Here is a 24,456-nt window from a genome sequence, read left to right as displayed (position 1 = left end):
ACACACACACGAGGAAAAAAGCACAAAGGTGTGTGGACACCCACAAGAACAAAAAACAACACAACAACACAAGAGCAATTGTAACTACCACAGTGTTGACAGGAAATATGTTAGACGCACTTGTTTGGGGGAGTCCAATCCAAAAACGAAGCGCACACACACACAGGCACACAGACACACAAACAGATTCCTAGGGGCAGTGTGGGACACCATTCTTTGTGTTCATTGATCCAGAGCAAGAAAAGTCAGACCACTCAAGCTGTGACAGAATCTTGGCTCACGCACACTTTCACTTAGACACGCATACACACACACGCACGCACACACACACACACACACACACACACACACACACACACCCACACATACTCATCTCATCTTTGTGTGTACGTGTGGGGGTTGAGCAGGGAGGGGTTGGGAAGATAAATGGACAACAGGAAGGCAGAAAGGTGGCGGAATGGATGAAAGAGAAATGAGAAAAAAAAGAGGAAGAGGTGGTAGAAGAGTCAAGCAGGTGGAGGTGGTGAAGGCAGACGCAGGGGTGAATTAGAGGAGAGAAAGACGAGGAAAAAAGTCTGCGAGGGAAAAGGGGAGAGAGCTGGCTGTGAGACGGAGAGCTAGAAGGGATAGGAGCATAAACGAAGGAAGGAGAGGATGACATATTTACAGGACAAGACAAAATCGTCTGTCTCGTCTAAATGCATGCTAGATTACAGTGGGACCTTGTGGGTGTGCGGGTGAGTGTGTATAGAGTTTGTGTGTGTATGTGTAGGAAGTCTAACAGCAATCCCTACTCAAGGCCAAGCCTGTATAGATCATATCCCAATCATCACATTATTGCCTTCGGCTCAAGAGAGAGAGAGGGACACACACACGCACGCACACACACACACACACACACACACACACTCCTCACTTTCAGTCCCTGCCTTTATATATTTTTGTCTCCTCCTCCCAATTTTCCTTCTTCTTTATTGCGCACTGTAAATCTGAACTTTTTAGTTCCTTCGAGAATTTGAACTCAGCTTCAACCCCTCCACTTAAGGCATCTGTTAAAAGCAACAGTCAGAACAGCTGAAGAAGTCACGGCTTGCAGGCGCTGGCAGAGACATGATCGTCGGTGGGTGGGGGTGGTGCATGAGTGGGAAGAACATGGAAAATCAACAAATCCTCCAAATGAATTTATAACAAAGTATGTCCATCAATGCTCACAGAGACGGCACACAGAAGTGTTTTTTTTTTCTTTCCTTTGTTATCATGCCCTTTTGGTAAGACTTCATTCGTGGCCCTTAATTTGACACAATAGCCGCAAGGAAGTGTTCCTGCTTCGCATACGCAATCAAGAGAGCTTGACCCTTCCTACGTGCTTGCAACTTTTCAAAGCTCGCTTGTTCTTTAAATTCACTTTTGAGATTTCAGAGACGTGGGCGGTGGCCGACGTCTCGGCTCCTTTGATCGGTCGCTGTCACGGCCTGTTTCTTACCCTCTGACCCAGCGTTTCGTCGACAGAATGAAAATTTCTGGAGATAAATGAGAGTTTAAGTGAGAAAGAGTCACCACTAGAATGTCATTAAGACAAGCAAACACTGCATAGCTAAATTGTGACATGCTCTTTGTGTTAACAAAAAAAAATCACAATCCTTATGGTAAACAAGAGGCCCCATTAGGAACTAAACTTGCTCAGTTAGGTTTAGAAAACCTTAATAATTTAAAATCTAATGGAAGCAGAAAGAATTTATTTCATCCATTTGCCTTTATATATATATATAAACCACTGACAGGAGAAGTAAATAATATGACCATTATGGAACAAATAATAATCACGATTATTCTGAGTGATATTGAACTCACGATTAATAAACATGATTATTCATTGATTTTTAAAAAAAAGCATTTATTGAACCACCAAAACTCAACTTTAAATATAACTTTTTAGCATAAATCTAACAGCCTCTGTTATCTTTCGCTGTCACATGCTTTTTTGAGTCTTTTCCTCCTTACTTACTTTGTCACAGACCACTTTATGGCAGAACATTTGTCGTGTTGTTTGGGATGCAGACATGACGGCGCGAAATTGATCAAAAATTGAATTGACTGTCCAGCCCTACCATCTTGTCACTGTTCAATGTTCTGCCGGGAAACTTTTGAACCTGACATTCATGTGTATGTTTCTTACCATGTAGCACCCACCTAGACCAGATCAGACAACCCCACCCCATAATGACACTCCTTGATGGCAGCAGGCATCCTCAGCAGGATACAACCTGACTCAGGCAGATGCACCAAAACAGCCTCTAAATTCACTAGATCCCAAATTGATCAAGTATGTGTGGAATGAAACACAGAGCCACAAGCCCATGACTGTTGTATTATGACTGGTGGAATGCAGAACATAAAAAAATAATTTCATGGGACTAATTTGGGATAACAGTTAAAGTAATACCCCAATGGTGAGTAACAGGTAAAAACACCCAGATCTATTGTTGTTCCATAGGTTCACACACCAGAAGTATTTTAATGTGGGCTGATATAATTCATCAGTATATGCCAACATTCCCCATCCCATCACATTGGATGTGTTCAGGGTATCATGGAGGAAGGATGTGTGATATCTACAGCATTTCCAAACATCCGTGCCATTCAGCTATTCAGAACATCATCAAATTGATTCAGTGCCTGGAGTGGCACATCTCAGCTGCTCCGTCTGAATATGTATTCTGTCTGAATGATCAGTGCGTGTGTGTGTGTGTGTGTGTGTGTGTGTGTCTGTGTGTGTGTGTGTGTATGTGTGTTTGAAAAGAATCCATCAGATTCTTTTTTCTCCTCTATCAAGTTTCGTCTTCTGTGTTTTTCCCACCGTCATAATTAGATAACAGAGATCATTTAACAGTTAAATAGCACTGACTCATCACGTATGAATATGTTTCATAGGCTGAGGGCCTATGAGGGTTTAGCATTTATTTCAGGACGGAAATAAATGTCACACCTCTGGCAGTGAGATATAACACGTCTCTTTTTTGTTGATAAGGAAGCAACTTGTGGACGACTGGGTCAGAATACTAAGTGATGAAAAAATATATGGTGCATGTCACAGTACGTGCAAATGGCACTGGAATAAAACAAACAAGCTACAGCCCTCGCTGTGACAAAAGTAAACGGTGACATATTTGTGTCACAGTTCCACAGCGAAGGTGACAGTTATTCTTCATGGCTGTCATTGGAGCTGGGTTAGCGTTCAGTGATACTGTAACACAGCGCTTTAAACACCATGTTAACTGAATGGATATTGTTAAGTTCGCACCAAAAGTTGGCCTCCAAAGAGAAAACCACGCTGTGGAGCTCCAAAAGTCTTCAGCTGGTCTGCTACACCTCCCTCTCTCTCCCTCTCTCTGTCTCTCTATCTCTCACCCCCTCCGGTGAGACCAGCTGTCTCATAGCAACAGGATGACACTGTTCTTGACTGCCTGACCACCTACACACACACACACACACACACACACACACACACACACACACACGCTTTTCTGCTTCCATCACTTCAGATGAAATTACAGTCAGTTACATTCATTTTCTGAAGACTTAACCCAGAATTCTGCAGGAGAGCGCTGCATCTCCTTATAGCTTTGTCACTGTGTCGTCTCCTCCCCCGAGGGTTTTTGTCTGCCCAATTTTGTTGACTCGCAGATGTGATCATTTTTATGTGTTTTTCTTTTTTTCGCCCTGCTAACAGGAGGGAGATTTCTCATCTGATATGATATACGGCCATGAGCCTGCAGGAGGTGATGAAAATCCCCCGAGGCTCTATCAATCCTGAGTCTGACTTCACGTCTGCTCAATTAACTTGAGTGGCTGAGGTCAGCTCCAGAGACAGTGTTGCAGTTGGAATGCAACGCAGCCGCCTCCTGTGGATTTCAGAGATTTCAACCTTAACCAAGCTACCTTAACCTTTAAGGAATTTGGACGAATTACCCAGTGCATTTTTGTAAGTCTGACACATTTAATAATCCCGTATGTTGAAACAATTCCCAAGACAATGCATCATCAAGATCACTTAATGAAAGCAGAATAAGGAAGTGCTAAGAAGACATCAAGAGATTCAAGAGATCAAGAGATGCTGACGAAGGAGCTACGTCACAAACCCGTAAATAATTTCCGGGTGTGTTCAAGGATTTAAGCGGCCTAGCTTGATAAGGAACCACATGTTTACAAGAAGAGCATCTTTGACCAGGAAACCAGTTAGTCCTGAACTGGTCAAAAAGGTCTCTGGAGTTTGCAAAAAAACACATACATATGGAGAGCATGTAATTATGTACGATGTGGAGACTTGCTTCTTACACTCTAAAGGCAGTTTGAGCAAAACCCCAAAACAAACTGTGACAACATCATGAATAAACTATGGAGAGGATTATGTACCTGTCACAAATGCATATTCATATACAGTATATGTGTGTGTGTACGTGTGCTTTGTGCATGTGCTTGTTGTTGTTGCAACAAAGATCAATAGACAGCAAAAATCACAAATCCCTTTTCAACCAACACAATCACAGCAGTCCAGCGTTCTGCTTTTATTTTCCACTCTGCTTCTAGACACATCTACAGTCAGCTGGTCCCAGACCTTGACCACTGAGAGGCAAGTAAAGCACGCCGTTAACGATCAATGTCCCTTCACGACAGCAAAGATTTTTTTTTTTTAAAAGTGCCCTCTTTAGGCTCTTTTAAAGACGCGACTTCCTTTCTTGTGGCATCACTTTCAAATGGAAGGGAGACGGTAACCACAGCCTCTTACTGGCCGTATGAACGATGGCCTTCAAAGGCACCTGGGGGAGTGCGGGGACGCCAGTTGTGCACAGATGCAAACTGAAAGTCAAGCAGACACATGAATACGCGTGCACACATCAAACCCAGCGCAGGCACGATCCGCGCCCCCTTTCATGTCTGGAGAAAAAGTCAATACAGACAAAAAGTATGCAAGAGGAAAGAAAGAGATGCCCCTCACAAGGAATAGTAGAGCATCTATTACACATCAAAGCCGCTCACACTCCTCTTTTCTCTCTTCACTCTGTTTGCTCCCAATAAAGAGAAAAGGTTTGAAACTGGCTATGAAAGGAATAAAAGGGGAACAATGTGGTGTCATGAGTCATGGCAGGAAGAAAGAGAGGAGCACGGTGGGAGAAACTCTAATGGATTATTTCTGTGGTGTGTGATTTCTAATATGGACAAAATCAGCACATGTGGGTGATGTGAAGGCACGACGGCATTTTCCATTGTATCTTTGTGTTGTTTTCTGAATACACAAATTAAATTTGACAAAGTTCTTTTCATGTCTTATTTTTAGTTTGTGGGAGGAGCTGACCAGAGCAGGGGGAGTCCACTGTTCACTGATAGACTTTTCCTCGTGTCGTCGTTTTTTTTGTTTTTTCATCAGAGCCTGGCTGAAGCTTCTCATCATTAGTCGTACTAGTAATGCACGGTAATGAGGATGGTGTAGAAATGGAAAGTGACTTTTGGCTAATGCGTGAAATTCATAAGCTTCATTCCCACGCTTGTGTCTTCACGGTGGTTGTCGGTGGTTGGAAGAAGAAAACAACAACAGGGAGATATAAATAAGTATACGGAGACATTGGCCTGCACATCAGGGTAGTAGGCACACTTCTTGACTTTGTCAGCACCATCTCTGTTCAGTTGGTTTTGTATCCGTATTGAGTGTATTGTATTGTTTATCTCGTATCGTCTGTAATTATAAGTATTACTCATGTTTAATTTGTGACATAGTGCTAGTCATTTGGCACTGAAAGGTGGGAATGACCCTGTCAGGATTTGTTTTTCTTCTTTATAGAAACGCTGGGAAGACTGCGGGACAAAGAGAGCTTGTGGCATGCTGAAGATGACAGTGGAAATTTTGACTCAAGAAAACCCGCTGTTCAAATTTGTTTGCAGCATACTGGGAGAGGATGGAAAGGGCATAAAGAATAGGAAACGTTCACCCCCAAACCAACAGAGCAAACATCTGACATCAAACCATTCAGACTCAGGTGTATGCATGAAAAAAATCCGCCAACACGCGGAAGTTTGACGTTACCATGTGTACGCGGTGCGCCGAGCATCAAAAGCAGGTATAAGGACGAGATCAAGGGAATATCTACATGAGAGAAAAAAAAAAGGAAAAACATCGCATCTCAATATCAAAATAAGTCTCTTTCATGTCAAGAAGAAAAGAGAATAATATATTTTTTCGCAATGCACTTTTTCAATTTCGAGAATGAAAGGCACGTAAGCTGCCCGTCTCTCTCTTTTGTGACAGGAACGATATGCAGAGGAGATGTGGAATGCCCAACCAGTTGGGGAGTGATGCGCATGGATTGTGTGTTTAAAAGGCATCTCACAGTTAGACTGATTCCACTACTTTGGTATTGTTGTATTTTCTTCTTCTTTTTTTTACATTGTGTTATATTGATGTCTGAAGTGAAAACTAATCCTTGTACTCCTTTACACACACACACAGACACACACAGGGTAGGTACGGAGCACGGTGTCACAATGAGAGCAACGTGAAGTCCTCTTGGATCGCTGGTGAACCCTGGTGCCAGTGGATCGTGAAGCTGCACTTAAAGGGAACAGGAGAGGTCTGAACTAATGCCCAGAGTGAAAATGCTGATGTTTAGCAGGTAAACTGTTTACAACCTCAAATTTAATGTGAGAGCCTGCTAATGTGTGCTAATTACCACCGAATAGTGTGTACAGCTGGGGCTGTGTTATTAGATTTTCAGGCACTGCAAGTATGGAGATATGAAACTTGATTTTACGATGATGCTGGAGGAAAATTCAAGGTGTCGCTAAAGTAGATAAAATTTCTTTGAGGCCATAAGAAGGCCATGGATGCTGGTACAAAAAGATACCTCAGAAATCAGGACGTATAGGACTAGATTTTTGCTTGCTTTTGTGTGCTGTATTTGCAACAGTTGTAATATGTATGTAGTGTGCAATATTTTACTTGAAGGAAACAAGATACCTACAGTAATATGCAAAAATGAACTCTTGATCTCAAACTCAGACTTTCAATAAACCGTTCTATACACCACTATACACTTTACTTTCTTTCCACCTTTCTTCTCTTGTTTTGTCTGCTCCCTTTTCCTCCTCCTCTCTTTGTCTCTGTCCTCTGTCCACGGCTGCATTATCATCACTCTCCATCTGAGGCTCTCTGAGGCGAAACACAGCCCTCTGTCCTCATCTCCATCACTCCATCTCTACCTATCTTTCACTCTCTCACTTGTAAATTACGAGGACAGGCAGTGACAAGGACTTTGCCCCGCTCTGCTTTATTTCTTCAACACATTCACTTTTCCTCTCTGAGAGGATTTTTTTCCCTCTCTGCTCTTTATTTTGACAATTTATACCTCTTGTTGTTTAGGATGTGGACTATGAAGGGGTCACTGTGTAATAGCAAAGCAAAATATAAATCCTTGAGATTTATATTCAGACTAAACAGTCTCTGGAGGTAGTCACAGCAACATTATGTCTCATTAAAAGTCCAGCCTGTGTACAGACTACAAGAATAAATATTCATCTTTATACGCGTACTGTATACCCAACCAAGACACTAATCCAATTCAGAAGAGTATTGTGCAGTACACTGCTTCATGTGCTAGATGGAAGTGGCATCTGTATTTTAGCAAAGGAAAAGCACATCCAATTTTGAATGTGTATACTCGAGGCATATTTTAATGTCAGGTGCAAAGGTATTCCAAGTGAATTAAAGCAGAAGTGTGATGTGGAAAGCATGTTAATGGGAGCCAGAAAGAGAACCACCCTGTTGTTTCTCTTGCTCTGCACCCCACAGTCCGGGTCGCACACACATGAAATGAAATCGCCTCTCTCCCAGTTAATCTGCAACCAATTGCCTCGAAAGCAGGCTCAAAAATAAACAGAAGATGATAAAGCCAGATAGACTGCAGGCTCGACAACGTGACATTAACGGCAAAAGTAGTTCAAGAAGATGCCGCACTGGGTGTAATCGATTATGGGCAGCCCAGGGGCACACAGCGTGCAACTTATTGTGCTCACTATTTTACGATTACCAAGCAAACATTCTGATGATGATGATGATGACGATGGCGATATTGAGGTCTCTTTGTAATTTGAGGGTTAGTTAGCTCTTGAATCTTTTAATCATACCATACACAGAAGGTTTTGCGACACTCTTTCCTTATATACAAAAGCGCTGTTACTTTCCAGTCTAATGCTTAGATTTTACAGACACCAGTTTTTTTCTCTTCATTCTCTACTTTTTTAATACACTCCAGCCCTCGCTTTCCCTCTCCCTCTCTTGTCTGTCCCTCCACGTTTCCCAGAGCCTATTTCATGCCCCTGAAATCTGGCGTCTGGTGCCGGTCGCCTGGCTGGCATATAGCTCCACTCATCCTCCTCCGTATTGCGCTGTCGTTCCGCTCCATCCATCCCTCCATCCCTCCTCTTTTCCACCTCTTCTCTTTGCCACTCTTGCTTCATTTGGCTCATGATGAGGTGTCACCGCTCTGTCCTTGAGTGGGCGAGAATCCCCTCTGACACAAAGAGAAGGGTGTGCGCGTGCGTGTGGATGCCAGCATGTGTGTAATGATATTGCCTCTTCCTGTGTGGCGTCACACGCATGTTTGTGTGTGTGTGTGTGTGCGTGTGTGTGCGTGTGTGGTCTAGCCTGGCCCTGCTGAAGTGACAGACATCAGGATTGTGCTGTCACAGCAGGAGAAGAGATGATTTACTTGTCAGGGGGCTGAGGGACAGGAAGGCAGATACAGCTAGCAGATAAATGCACTGGGCTGCTGGTGGGATAACGTAACGATGGCAGGCTGCGTTGCTGGAACATACACAGAACAGAATGAAGAAGCACTCATGCAGGGTGAGCCAGGGCACATGTTGTCTGCCCGCTACAATCATGTATGTTTCAAATCATCATACAGATCACCCCCGCTCCTCCTCCCCCTGCCTCTCAGTATTTGTGTAATACTTTTCTCTCCAACATGGAGAGGTACTTCTGTGCAACCACGTACTTTAACATGACAATGAGACATGAAGCTGAAGTATTATTAACCCTCACAAACATACTAGTGATGGGGAGTCCGTTTCTTTTCAAAGATTCGACTCCTTTGGCTCAGCTCACTCAGAGGAGCTGGCTCTTGTGACTCCCAAACAGCTCTTCATGTAGTTTACATTCGGAGCCTTCTACTATCCTAATTAAGCCATTTTGAATGATTTGTGTGTTGGTAAGCAATTTTTCATTTGCTTTATTTCTTTCTTTTTAATAAAAGCCTTATTTGTATGCATGTTTTTCATTACCAAAAAAATGCAACTGAGATTGTTTAACATTTTAAATTAAGTTTTAAATGAACAACTGAACCCCAGTAAGCAATACAATAAATAAACCTCAGAGTCTTAACATTATTACACATTAGATAAAAGTCCTTAATACTGGCATTCAGGAAATACCAGATGTCTCCACAGCCTGGATGTCCAATTTTTGCTCATTTCTTTACTTTCTCCCGGTGCCCTTTCATTTAATCTATGTCTTTATATGGCTCCCTCCTCCTCTGGCCTACAACTATACATACTGTATTTGGAACATCGTTTGAAGCAGCACTTAGAACTGGCTATTAGATCCGACTTGTTCGCGAACAACACATCACTGACACGTACACTGAGTGGGGCACTAACATGGGGCCTAATATACAAGCTTTACTTGTGTAAAGTAAATGAGAAAGTAAAAAGAAGTAAATACTAACTAGTTTGTTTGGAATAAATACATTAAACTGTGTCAGTGGTGGCAGTGCAAGCCATGCTAAAAACATGAAAGTAGGAGAAGAAGAAAAAAAACTGCTAGCCTTTAAGACAGGACTGAGGAGATGCTTTCAGCAGGTTCTAGTTATTTATTTATTTTCTATTTACAGGCCAATTTTCAAACTTGGGAAGCCAGTAGAGAAGCACATTTTCCTCAAAAAAAAAAAAAAAAAAAAAAATAGAGGTGTCATGACTTTGGAAAGCTGACAGATGTTGCAGAGAAACAGAACACCTTCAGCTGAAAAACTACCACAAAAATCACCTGGAGGTGGCTCATCTGTCCATCCAGTCTTGACTCCTGGAATAACTGACTGATCTAAAAAACTTGCTGGACTTTCTTACTAATCAAGCTCATGAAACAGTATAAGTGACGTATGTGTATAGTGCAGACAGAATCAATCTGACTTTATGAAAGCACATCAATAGATGGGACACAAAGTTTAGCCAAACCTGAAGTGTGCTTCACCCAGTTACTGACAATGCAAACACTGGCAATCATGATCCAGGCTCAAAATCATCCCACCCTCATATTTCCATTGACTGTGATCTTAGTGAGTTAAGTTCATGTCATGAGTGACAGCTGAGTCTGTGCTTTGGGAGGTGACAGACGGGACAAGGCGGTGTCTGAAAAGATGAATATTAGCCTGTCATTCTGGTGTCACTTCCACAGTCTCTGTAAGTGATACCCAGGCTGGGGCACATGATAGCTGCCTTACTGAGGGGGAAATGACAAACTAAATACTATCGGGCAATAAAGATTACACCCCAAGCTGGAGGCTGAGGATGAGGGGTGAAAAGGGTGTGACATGGTTATCTGCTTAAAAACCTTCTGGACATTCACTACAAGATGTTTCGGTAGAGAAGAGTGAAATGCTTTGTATTTTGAGTGTCATGGTACACAAAAATGATCGTATTTCTTCTGTTTTTTATAAAACAGAGCCCACAACTAAATATTACACCACCACTATGGTTTTGCTCATAGATCGTAGGTCTAAAGGGGACCTCAGGTCACCTTAATTTTGTTGTACCTGTACGATGACAGTGACGACATTCTCTTCTTCTGTTCTATTCCAGACAGTGCAGACCAGCATTAACAGGAATCCAAATGTGTCCCGGTACAGTGTAAAACATTCACTTTCATTTATAATCATCGTTAAAAAACTGCAGAGTCAGCCTCCGTGTTTGCACAAAAGCCACAATAAACAGGCATTGATTGGTGTATCTAACAAACACACAGGTGATCATTAGCCTGTCTTGGCTGGATCAGACAATAATTACCAGGTTGTGTTTAGCTTGTCGTTCGGAGTGTAATTCAATTTTGAATGAAAACATGGTTGACACATACTCATACAGCAATAATCTTCACATGATCGTGGCAATTTGGAGAGAATTAAGTTTGGTAATGGATCGGAGACCCTCCTTACTAGTGTGCAGCGAGTAGTCTGTCGAGTGGGTGTTGCTGCCTTCAACAGTGAACAAGGTTGCTTCATGGTGGGACATGCTACATAACAGGTGCTTACACACAAGGTAAGACATTTAGGCTTAGCTTACAGTAACCAGATACACCTCAAATCCACAATTTGGAATCCACATTGAATGATTTCTATTTCAAATTTAGCAAAAAGACCTCTTTATACTGACCTTTCTTAATCTCTCTGCTGCTGTGTGCAGTGTGTGTAGGGCTGTATAGTCACACAGTCTACAGTTATATTCACTTCAGCTGCAATCAGTCGGTCCACCACTTTGGTCAGTAATTAAATATGATGTGAAAACCATTGGACGCACATTCATTTAGTTTGATTTCTTCTGCCTAGAACATAAATCTTAAACGTGTTGTTGATCACTTAACTTCTCCTCTGTGTGGGAGGGTTTTCTGTTTCTTTATATTTTAACATTTACTTCATACATTTCTTATGGATGGCACAAACTTTAGCACATACACTTATGTTTCCCTAACGACATATGCTAATGATTGTTAATGAATGACTAATTAATAATTATTATGACTAAAAATTTGTGTTGAGTCAGTCAGTTCAGCCTGTGTTTAAATGATGATTTGAGGATCTCAGTGGGTTCAATGCTTGTGTACTTGAACCTACAGAGGAATCTATTATCACAGAAAACTGCACCAAACAAACACACACACACTCACAGCAAACACTATAGGAGAAAGAATTACCAGATCAAGTGCTGCTGAGCCATGTTTTTTCTGTTTGGAACGCTCACTCACTGCAGTGAGGCTGGTCACAGTTTGTATTTTATGCACAAGTATTTATTCCTTCATCTACTCTCTCTTCCAGTGCTCCGTTGTGATTAAGGTAGAATGAGATGGCTGTAATTGTTCAAAATGCCTGCTGCAGCTGTAACCAAAAGCCAGCTTCATCCACTTTTTCTTAAAATGTCAATTTAAAATGACAGATTTGAGTAACTTGTTTATTAATGAGAAATAAATAAACCTCCGGCAGACATTTCACCCAGGGCAGCCTGTCCAAGTGCGTAAACTGGTTTAATATTGTTGCAGTTAGTTTGCTCTTGCCGGCAGAGGCAGCAAGCAGGTACCATTTAAAGGGCTGATGCTAGGAATCCGCTCACATAATAACATGCACTGCATGGACTGGAAAAGCTAGCATGCTGTGTGACAGTGGTGAAAGTCAGAAGAGAACTCCCAGGTGCAGAAAACAAGTCAAAAAATCATGTTAAAATATGGCAAATTGGACAAACTCTGTAGAATTGACTCCATTATGTGCAGTGGTATCTGATTTTCATTCGAATTACCACACACAGAGTAAGCAGAGACACACGCACACTCATGCACACTGACACACAACAGTACAAACGACTGCAAGTGCAAGGGGGGCGATGTAGTTGCGAGAGTACGTCATAACACGTAGCCGACAAAGTAGCCCCTCACATCAGGGTCACACACACACAGAAACACTCTCACATACTGTCACACACACCCTGAGGCTTACAAAAGAAAGGCTGAGTGGCAGGTAGCAAGGTGAAGCATCAGTCATTGTTAAGACTGAGCGCTCGTTTGGGAGCTCTAGGTCTGTGGGGATGTGTGAGTGTGTGATTATTGCCATGATTGGTGATCTGGGGGCAAGGTAAACGGTAAACACACTGGAGGCAAACACGTGTTTGTTGTGTGTATGTGAACAAAGAGTCAGGTTTATGCATTCACGCACATTTTTTACCACGAGCTATTATTAGCAGGAAGTGATGGTCTTCAGGGCAGTGTGCCTGTGTGTGCACCTGTGTGTGCGTATATGTGTGGATGTGTTTGTAATTATTACCACTGCACAGTGATGTGTACCCTAGAGCCTCCCCAGGGCCAAGTTCAACACCATCCACTTCTCTCCGCTTACAAAACACCTATGCTGTCCACTCTGCCTTTACTCCCCCAGGTATATACTGTGCACCAGCGTATCCACACAAACACAAACTCACACCTTCCCTGTCTATAAGGCCTTCCTCGTGGGTTTGAAGAGACTTCTATATCAGTAATTGTAACGCAGGGGATGCTGCATTGTCCCTGAAACATCGCGGACGCTTGAGTGAATTCTGCTTGAATGTAGTCAGTGTTCACGGTGTAATTTCATGCAGAGTGTGTTCAGCTTCCAACACCATTGACTTGCGGAGCACACAGTTTAACTGGCAGCGCCTTCTGGTTTCTCTGAAACATTGGCTCGGCTTTGCCAACGCTTTGCCAAAGTTTTTTTCAAAATAATTCAGTTTGCTCTGTTTAGACTGCAGCTAATTACCCTCTGGTTTAACCCCCAAAATCCATAAGTCACCCAAATAATGGTAATTGATGGCATGGGCGTAGGTTAGTGGCCTTAAAAGGCTTGTTTTTTGTTTAGTTTTTTTCTTCAGCATTGCACTCTTCTGTGCATGGTGGTTATGTAGCACCTGCCTCGACCCACAGGATTTTCACAGAACTCACCCAGTCTTCTAATCCTCCAGGGCCTCCTGAACCTTCAACATACTAAAGATATGGTTTTGTTAACTGGATCAACAACTGCAGTCTGGCATCAACACATGTTTACCCAATCTGACATAGCGCAAGTTTACAGAAAAGGAGCCGTGTTGGCACCAGTTCAGCAACCTCAAACAAATGACTTCTCACCAAAAGAATAACCCATGGCACTAAATAAATAAGTGGAATGTGATCACTGGAACCAGGTTCCAAGCAATGAAGTGCAACCGGGAATGAGAGGTGGCGATTGTGTTAATAGGCTTACAATGTAACTGCACCATAATTAGGGGGCAAGTAGGTCTGACTAAGATTACAATTGTATATTCTATTAAATCAGTGTGTTGCTCACAGAAAGTCTCATGTCGGCGCCAGACAGACTTTCAAAAATAAATATATAAACATAATTCAAAGTAAGTAGGCTTACTTTCATATTATTATGAGTGCAACAAATACAAAGCTCTTGTGCTTTAATCAGTCTGTGCTGTAGAATGAAATCACTGTGCAACCACAGCATGCAACAGTTTTGACATTGCTTGCAGCCAACGGGAAAATAAATGAAATGAAAAAAACAGACCCTCTCACACAGGAATACACTCTTGCTAATGCACTACAACAATACAATAACCAGGGTTGCCCCTAATGGAAGGGGGTTTAACATCAGACCCTGTTGGATGTGGTATCATACAGCTCAAGAAACCGACAAAAGTCGTCTGCTGAGAATTTATATCATTCATACATGGATGCTCCTCGGGGAAAGATCAAGGGTTTAAAGTGGTCTAAAGACAGCTGTTTTCCTAAGAGACCCTCTTACTGATCGCACAATGGGTTCTAGGAAGATCCCTCCTCTAGGCAACACTTTTATACATAGTATCTGGTATCTCAAACTTAAGCTGCTCCAGTGGCAATATAACCTGGGAGGATGTAAACACATTTGTGCAACTGAATACCCAGGGTTAAACATGAAGTTAGATCACCAACCCTCCAAATTTGCTTGCTGGTACAGGATTCAACTAATGCCATATTAGCTATGTATTATGTGGTCTGACAAATGGCACACAAATGGTAGATTACCTATCTCCTCCAACATATACAGTATATACATGGTCTCCAAGGACATTGGTCTGTAGAGGCTGCACAATATGTAGTGTAGATGACAAGCGCCTCACAATGTTCTGTGGAATCTAGTGTATGCTTGCAAATTGAAATATGATTTTCAACACACATACACACAGATTTGCATTTAATGTGGCCTTAAGCAAGACTGGAGAACATTATTATTATGCAGACTATGAAAGACAGAATGTGAAGGTCTAATTGAATGGGAGTTTTTTGAGATTGCACTAATTGTTAGTAATTGACTGAAAGATGGCTGGAAGTTCATGCCTCAGGATTGTGTTGTGGTTCATCTCTGTCAGCAATTTGTATGTGTGTCTGTCGAAGACACAGAGAAAGTTGTTCATGTAAGTGGGTATGTGTGTGTCTCAGTCTAATATTATATTATTCTAAGCTGTACACTTTAATTACAAATAAAAATACATCTGAAAAATCTTTTGTTGTTCCCAAGGTTTCAGAAATAAAAAATATAAAAAAAGCTTGCTTTTGCCAAAATAAGAAACTTTCCTTTCTTTAAGTCCAAACTTCTGAAATGCTACCAGGTTATCTGGGCGCAGTTACTTGTTATTAAAAACATCTGGTGCTTTCACAATAACTGGCAAAGTGATGAGGGCCAGCCAGACTTAATTCTTATCAGAATATACAGTAAGTCTGGTAACACACTTTTGGATAATCCTATTACCGAGGCTTTTAATTGTTTAAACAAATTCAACTCCATGGTGCACAGATGGCATGTATCATCTACATCGCGTTTGCTCTCTGTCCATTGTCGCACAAAGTCGACCCAAAAAATATATTGGCCTCGCACATCTTTGCCAGGGAATAATCAGTTCCCAGTGGAGGGGTACCAGATCAGTCTTTCCCCACAAAAAACATTCAGGCTGCCTTTAAGCCTCTTAGCATTTTATGACTTTTCTGTTTGTTTTAAACAAACAACACATGAATGAAACAGTCAATGCATTGTTTTGTTTTTTTGGTTGTTGTTGTTGTTGTTTTTTCATGTAAAACTGAATAAATAGATTTTGGATTTCTCCAGTAAATTTTTACAAAGGAAACAATGAGCATTTCACCAAATATTGATTTATATTCCTTAAATGAGATGCAGAACATCTGGTGAAATTTGCCTCCAGCCACTTTTGTGAGATGGTGCGAAGCTCACACAGTACAGACAGCACAGGCATGTACACATGGGTGCAAGCAATGGGGAAGGTGAGGGGTTGCACGGTCTGAATTACTTCACTCTGCTGCTTAGCAAACATAAAAAGCTGCTCTCACAAACATGAATAAGCGTGCACACGGGCAGTACACACAGTCTAAATACTGTAAGTTAACCTTTGGAAAGCCAATTGTAGCCCTATAGCTATTAGACCTTTAAACACTGCTACCTGAGCAGCACACACATGCAAACGTACAGTACACACTCACACATTAATAGAAGGGAGAACAGTGTAGATAAATTTCAGTTTACACACAAACTTGTGTTTTTATCTTTGACAGGACTCTCCACTTCTCATGGACCGTTCCTTCCGTCTCAAGAAAGTACATAACATGAGCTTAATTGTAATCTTTACCCTAAAACCATATCTTCACAACCCTCAAGACGATGTGGCCTCACAAGGACAGCATGACCCCACTTAGTATTCTGCAAGAGTCTGGCCCCCCACAACTTGCACACTAATAAAAACAAGAACCGACACTGTGGATCAGGCATAGTGATATGACCACTGGCAGGAGGTCTGGACCTGGCGTCCATATGGATGTTACTTGGACATGTACCACCCACCTAGACCAGACCAGACACCCCCACCCCATAGCAATGACACTCCTTGACAGCAGCAGCCATCCCCAGCAGGATGCAGCCTGACACAGAAACACACATGCTTTAAGAACAACTAAAAAAAACATGAAGAACAGCACAAGGTGTTGACCTGGCCTCCAAATTCCCTAGATCCCAAACTGATCAAGTATCTATGGGATGATCCACAGAGGCCCCCCACAACTGTTTTGGAGGCACAAGAGAGATCTACACAATATTAGGAAGGTGGTCACCTGAACGGTGTACTGTATGTATATACAGTACTGTGTCATGGAAGTGGATTTTGTGCTAGAACAGACAAAAAAAAATATATAAAAATGGACTGATGTCAGTACAGAATGCTCAAGCTCCAGGTTGACAGTGGTCCTCATAGAGTGGAATGATACCACATCATCAATAAATGACAGACAGCATAAATAGTTCTTAGTTTAACGTATTGGAATAAATTGGCTTGTGTTGACTGACTGTTAATTTTACATAAAATTTGACGTATAAGGATGTCTACGTGTGTGTGTTAAAAGTTTTCTTAAATTCTTTTTCATGCCAGATAGTGCCTTATACACTATGTGTGGTGCCACCACAAAGCATGAGAGCAGTTAAATTAACATGCAGTGTGCCATCAATACGCAGCTGTACAATCATTTGGCACCCGGAGAAGGCTTTGTTATTAATGTGAAGTCACACTCAGTAATCTTAATACATCACGGCCTATCAGTGGCGCATTTGGAAATTAAATGAGCACACATGCAAATGTTTGGGAAGTCTCGGCTATTGTAGGAATGAAGTCTGCTCGGCGCCGAGTGATGAACCCACTTTTCAAATTGTGCTGCTGTCCCGCTGGCAGCTTCAACAACCTGTCACTGCAGTATAATGTATTTCACGCTGGAGCACATTAAGTCATCAATTCGTGTGTGTTTTTGTGCTTGTTGTAATGTAGTCAAACTGAACTGGATACACAGATGAGGAACTGTGCTAGCCTGAAGGTTAGAGAGGCGGGCTTGGGGTAGGCTGACTTAAATGAATGAGTAATGTTCTCCTATCCTTCAGCAGCTACTGTTGAAGTGCCCTTGGAAAAGGCACTGAACCTCCAGTTGCTCCAATTGAGCTGCTCAGTGGCCAGAAATGCAAAACAGCGGCTGCACTGGGTGGTTAGCAAATGGGGTTTGAGTGAAAGGGTGCACCCGGGGTGGGAAACACGGCCACCGTGCGAATGCAGGTTCATTCTGGCTGAGGCGTGTACCATAAGTTGGTTTATTTTGCCAGCCACTTTGGCAGGTAACTAACCATCATTTGGAAGCTCTGCTCTGTTCTGAAAAATGAGAGGGCCCGTAAAAATGTTTGATAAATAGATCTAGAACAGCAGCCACGCTGTCGCCTAGCCGACCATCGTTAAGAGGTCTCACACTAATTTTAGATGATAATTTCAGTTGGCTAGAATAACTAAATAAAATGCCTCGTCGTTTGCAAGGTGTTTGACACCCCCAGTAACCAGTGAACAAGATTTCCGTGGTGTTGCCATGATACGCTAATGGTGAAATATGAATTAGTCCTATTTGATCTTGTCTAGTTATTTCTGGGTAAATTTATTATAAATAGCATTTCCGAAGTTCAAATGCTCTCTCTGCTTTCCCGGTGCTTGTTCCTGTTACAAATCGAGAAGCTCTGATCTAGAGGGTCAAATTCAATCTGACTGCCTTTATTATGCTGCATATAATTTATGGTGCAGCTATTACTAAAGATCAATAGCACTTAAACTGCACCATTGATATTGAAACCTGCACTGATTTACAAGCACATAGGTCTTCGGTCAAATGCAGACACACAGACACATACGCAGGCATAAACACACACATACCACTTGTATATCTGATATAATGCAGTTGCTGTCCTTGTGCACAGTTCATTTCCTGTGATTGCTCTTTGATGCACACTCTCGGACACAACACACACACAATTGACTAGCTTGGAGGGAGAAAAAAAAAAATCTGGCTTTTCATTAGATTGGATTTCCGCGTGTATACAGTATATCTGTTTGTCTCCTGTTTACTTCTAAGGTCTGAAAGGCCAGCTGGCCTGCAAATCACACACACACACACACACACACACACACACACACAGTTTCGCTATATTTGAGAGGACTGTATTGATTTACTTCCCTTCACAATTTTTTTTCCAAGTTTGTGGGTTGTGAAGGATTGGCCCTCACCAGTGTAGATAAACACACCCACACAAACAAACACGCAGATGTACACATTCAGCCAACCTTCACTGCAAATGCACACTGCAGGAAACTGCGTGGTTGTGTGCGTGGCTTTGTGCATGTGTGTGTGGCTTTGAGTGCCAAAAACCGATGCACTCAAACCTAGGGGTTGTCAGCATTGCCAAGGATAAGACACCGGCTCTGCAGAAAATCGCCAGCGGATGGATGGATGGAGAGATGGATAGATGGAGGATGAAAAACCTTTAAACTAAATGCCCACGGTGATGCAGTGTAACGACTGGGATTGGGATTTGATTGGGTGGCCAAATGCTATCGCTTGGTGAGGTGAAGGGTTAGTCTTGGGGATAACAGCTGAAGATCTTGCACAAACATGTACCAAGTGGCATTGGCTTTAAATTTGGAGATATAACTCTGAGGACTTTGATGCTGCCTGAAAGTTTTATAATTTAGCTCATGGAACATCACGATTTTGCACAAGTTCAGTAAACACATAGAAACAAAATTGTCCTTGATGCTGTTAGCAACAAAGGGCTAGTTTCCGTTTTAGGTAAAGATGCTTTAACACAAAAATGATGCATTGCAAACTGTGCTAAAGGTATTACACACTTCCTGTCTGCTATGTGCAGGTAGGCATGGCAAGAAATTGCTAACATTAGACATTTAGCTAAAATTTGACAATATGGGAATTAGCTAGGGAGTTCATGGATGATAAATGTTGTGACTTGTGGCAAATGGGTTTAGTATTTTACTTGGGCAGCTATGGTTAAAAAATACAGATCAGAATTTCTGCTCACTTCTCCCTAAGGAGATTTTAAACTAAGGATCTTGTCTTTCAATGGGCAAGGCAGTGGCAACAACCCAAGACTGAACTAACTGTGTAAATTTTATTCACACAGAAACAAGCTTCAGCATTAATTTGAGAAAAATTAAGTTAGTTTAGTTCAAATGTTGTGACAAAAACCACAGCACTTGCATTGTTCTGCAGGTCGAGTTCACTGGCCAACTGTTAAGGTCATTTTTAAATCAGAATGTCAATTTCCATCTTTAGAATCTGCAAGCAGCCAGCCGAGTCAAAGTCAATTTGGAGCCGTGCATCAGCGCAGTATCAAGGTCCCCTTCTCAGAAATTTGATCACATAAAATGCTACTTGAAATGTCAAACCTGTATGGGGTATCTCATCGATTTGCCGATTTATCCAATCACTGGTTGTCAGTAACAGCAGCGGCACATAGAAAATGGACATTTCCACCCACATTTCCTGCCTACATCACATTCCTTGCTGAAAACAGAGTGAGACATGGGATTTACAGAACATGCTTGTCTTTCAAATGGCGACCTTTCCAAAGCATTTAACTGATTACAAGCTAATAGTGTCAGTTACCTCTGCAACGGTAACCCTGTTTCTTTACGGAGATGTTTTTATTGAGTCACTCCAACCTTGACACACAGGTTTTGGTTGAGCATGTGTACTCTGCTACATGTAAACACTGTACACACATTAATGCTGAGCAGCTGTGGCTGAGGTGGGAGTGTGGATAACCAACTGGTCACAGGGATGGTGTTTTGATCCATTTAGATCCAAGAATGAAGGGATGCTTGGATGAAAAATAATCGTAACCTACACAGTGTGAAACTGCTGGCACAAAATAACATCTGAATGCAGTTAAGAAGCACTTAGCAGTTTCCTTTCCTCCATTATTGTGGTTTCAAATATGAAGAGCAAGAATAGGGTGCTCATCCCATAAACACACCTGTAGAAAGTTGTATGTCTGCACTCTCTCATCCACATGATAGACTACTGCTGGGCAAATGGACATAGGAGTAAATATGGGGAGAGACAGATATATAAGCAGTGTATAAGCAGCGACCCAGATCCTCCGCCATCCAAACGCACACACGCGCGCTCACGAATACGCACACACGCAGCCAACACACAAATCGACAGGTACGAGCTCACACAGGTAGAAGATTTATTTTTTCACTTGACATTCAGGAGCCGTAGACTCCACTTTAAAGTCGGCAAGAGGGCTGCGCATTACACTGAAAATGTAAATTAACATGAATAATTCCAGAAAGACGGTGAGAAATGAGGGAAAATGAGGAAATGTGATCGCAAAGTAGTGTCGTCATCCCCCCCCCCCTCTCTCTCTCTATCTATCTATCTATCTATCTATCTATCTATCTATCTATCTATCTATCTATCTATCTATCTCTGGGTCTTCTGTGATTTTTGCAGTCGCCCGTGGGGGCATATGTCCCGTCTATCGGGTGTCCCACCGACGTCCACACAAATTCTCTGCAACTCTCCGTGTAAGCAAAACAAGGAGAGGGGGGAAAAAAACAAGCCGAACACTGACAAAAATCGAACCAACGCCGGAGGGGATGCATGTGCTTGGTAGAGAGAGATGCTCTGAGGGTTGCACCTGGTAGTCTGCCAGTGCCAAACCACGTTCCTTTATTGCACCGCAAGACATTCAGCGTGACCAAGCAGCCACCTGGTCGCCCATCCAGCCACCTTGTAATTAACCGGCTCCCCACAGGCTACCATCTATCCGCCTCTGCTCCAGTCGTTCAGCTGCGGATTAATCCGACCAGCCACTCCGCGATAACAATCAGCCAACCAGTCACCCATCAACCCCCGGTCATCTGTCAATCCATCCACTCATCCGCAGGGGCATTGCAACTCTCTGCGCGAGAATAAGTACGCGCCTCCCGACTGAGAGCGTCTTACCTTGAGAGCCTCTATATCCAAAGACGTCGACCGGTCCATGACAGAGTGTGAAGAGCTGCAAATCAGTCACGAAAATAGAAGTCCCACAGGCGGAGAAGATAAGAGGGGAAGAGATTAAAAACGGAAACCGGGGGGAAAAAGTTGGGATGCTCTCTAGAGTCCCAAACTCTGCTGCAGCATCCCTCGGATTATTGTTGGGGTTAGGTTCTTAATATTCCAGCACGAGGGATTTTCTCAGTTTCAAGCCTCCCGGTGGGTCGCTTGGTAAAAATCAGGACTCCATAGCATGGAAGTCCCCCGCCACCACCTCCGGTCCCCGGTTTGTCCGTACAGGGGACGGAAGGAACAGAAATTGAACACACAGAGAGATCAGAATTAGCCGTGCGTAATGTTTCAAGCTGCGGCTTCTTTGCGCACTTGACGATCCGGTGTGTCTTTCTTTCTTTCTTTCTTTCTTTGTTTTTTTTTTTATTTGTTACATCTGAGTAAGAAATATTTCCCCCTCTACTGGAATGAAGCCGGGATCTACACTCTCCCGAGAGTCAGCTACCAGATAAAATGCCGTTGTATCCCGTTGAATCCTGGTAAATGTGGAGTATGACGTGTCTGCTCTTGCAGCGGTAGGCGACTGGAGAGGAGACGTCCGGATCAGAGAGATGATATTCTGCCTTGCCTGGGCGACTTCCATGCGGCAAACCGCCAGAGATATCAGCTCTCCCCGAAAGAAAAGGGAGAGAGGGAGAGAGAGGGGAGGGTGAGAGAGAGAGAGAGGAGAGAGAGAGAGAGAGAGAGAGAGAGAGAGAGAGAGAGAGAGAGAGAGAGAGACCTGGTATGAGAAATGCTGAAGAGAGGAGATAAGAAGAGCTGCGAGAGGTGACACAAAAGGAGAGAAGGAAGGAACGTTGTTGTATATGATTTGAATGACTGACACGCCAGTGTGTGTTCGTGTGTTTTTGTGTGTTTCTGGGCATGTGGAGCTAATCGAGCAGATGAACCAATGCTGCTTTGCCACTGAAGTCAAGAAACATATTTAGATGCAGAGGCTGTTGAGGAAGGGAGGGCTCTCCTCCGTGTGTGTGTGTGTGTGTGTGTGTGTGTGTGTGTGTATAACAGGCTTACTGTACAATCACCCTGTGACTATCTTTGAACAGAAAAGTAGATGGGTTTCTCACATTCATGGATCGGCCAAACTTTGTGCCTCACTTTCTCGCGGTGCACACTGGCTGGCCTCATCCTTCTCCTGCTGCATAATAAAGTGTCGCCGCCTGCCGACCACCAGGGCTTTTCATTAGCTGAAACACCTTTTGAATAATGTGTGCGAGGCGGCACAGTGACAAAAAAGGAAAGAGGGGGGAGAGCGGAGGAGAGAAGGTGGCACTGGGACGGGAGGGCAAAAGAGGCAGAGCAGACGGTGTCCGGAGAAGGATGTGAGGAGACGTGATGACAAACAGGGTAAAGTGGAGTGAAGAGAGAATGGGAGAAGTAGGATGTTAAAAGGAGGAGTGGAGAGCAGTGAAGAAGAAGAAGAGGGTAAGGAAAAATAGGAGAGGAGGTGCAGTGACATATAAGGAGGGGAGAGCATAGCATAGGAGAGGAGGAAAAGAGTCAAATAAGGTGACCAATGAGGAATGTAGAGGAGAGGACTACATCCATAATATCGTTCTTTGTTATTGTCAAGTCCTAAAGAGCAATCTGTCCTTATCTGGGTTTATGGCAGACTGTTCTCTTCAAGATTGGTACTGACTTTTGTGGAAAAACGTCAAAAATGCCAATAAAAGACAGAAAGTTAATTACTTCTTTGATCTGGATAACTGATTCCAATAGAAATCTGCAGAGCTCTAGTATGTCCAGCAGCTGAAAGTTTCACACTGTCCACAACCACCTTTACTGCCCATCAAATTCTAACCTATAGTATCGGGTAGTATGATGCCTAAAGGGGAGCCAAAGCAGGTGGCCTCTGCCGGATGTTTGTTCTCCGACAAACACGCTGACAAACACCACCTCTGCAGGCCAAGTAGAGAACGTTCAATTGCTGTCACGAAGAGAGATTTGTTCATCACTTCAGTCATACCCCGTTTACTTGTTGTTTGGGGGTTCAGAGCAGGCCTTTCCCTGTGTCCTGTCGTTGTCTCAAAGTTTACAAGGGAAGGAATGAAAAATATTCACCAGTCACAATTTGGAAAGTGGCGTCACATGTTGTTCTTTCTTATCCAGCGGCTGTGGTGAGAGTATTTAATGTGTGCATTTCCGCTGCCACTCCACATCACCTTTAGTACCTTAAGTTCTATTTGAAGCCCATATGCTTGTGAATGGATTTGCCGGTGAAAGAGAGTGAACATACACTTGCACACACTTGTAATCCCGCATTTGTGCTGCACTCTGATACACAATGAGCGTGCACTAGGAGGAAAAAACTCATGAACTCTATCTCACACACATGCATAGAAAGAGAGAGAGAGACTGGCCTATTGAATGACACACTAGAGAACACAAGAACATTTTTTGAGGGACGCAGTCTGAGATAACCAACATCATATTAATGAATGCCTCCCTCATTCTCCCTGCTCTTCCCTCTGTGTTTGTTTGACTCTTTTTGTTCTTTGCTCTCTCTGTGCTTAGTTTCCCTATGTCATTCTATTTAGTCTCTTTTCCTCTCTTGCCTCCCTCTCTCTCTCTGTTTCTCTGTTGATGTTGCACTCTCTCAACCTGCTCTCTGTCACCTGCTCCTCCGAGTCTCGGGGAGCCTCATCACGTCCTCCTCCCTG

General features: G+C 42.8%; 1 protein-coding gene across 1 annotated transcript in view; it reads right to left on the bottom strand.

Annotated features, from left to right (window-relative positions):
• LOC125003765 (zeta-sarcoglycan) overlaps positions 1–22,423 on the bottom strand; it is a 314,436-nt gene extending 292,013 nt beyond the window's left edge. Inside the window, exon 1 of the mRNA XM_047577925.1 lies at positions 21,692–22,423. Coding sequence (XP_047433881.1) covers positions 21,692–21,730 — 39 coding nt within the window. The 5' untranslated portion in view covers positions 21,731–22,423. The remainder of the gene's footprint in view (positions 1–21,691) is intronic.
• Positions 22,424–24,456: the final 2,033 nt, after the last annotated feature.

The sequence above is a fragment of the Mugil cephalus genome, chromosome 2 (genome assembly GCF_022458985.1).
Source record: "Mugil cephalus isolate CIBA_MC_2020 chromosome 2, CIBA_Mcephalus_1.1, whole genome shotgun sequence".
Classification (NCBI taxonomy): Eukaryota; Metazoa; Chordata; class Actinopteri; order Mugiliformes; family Mugilidae; genus Mugil; species Mugil cephalus.
Note: the sequence above shows the minus strand (reverse complement) of the source record. Positions and strands in the feature narration are given on the sequence as shown.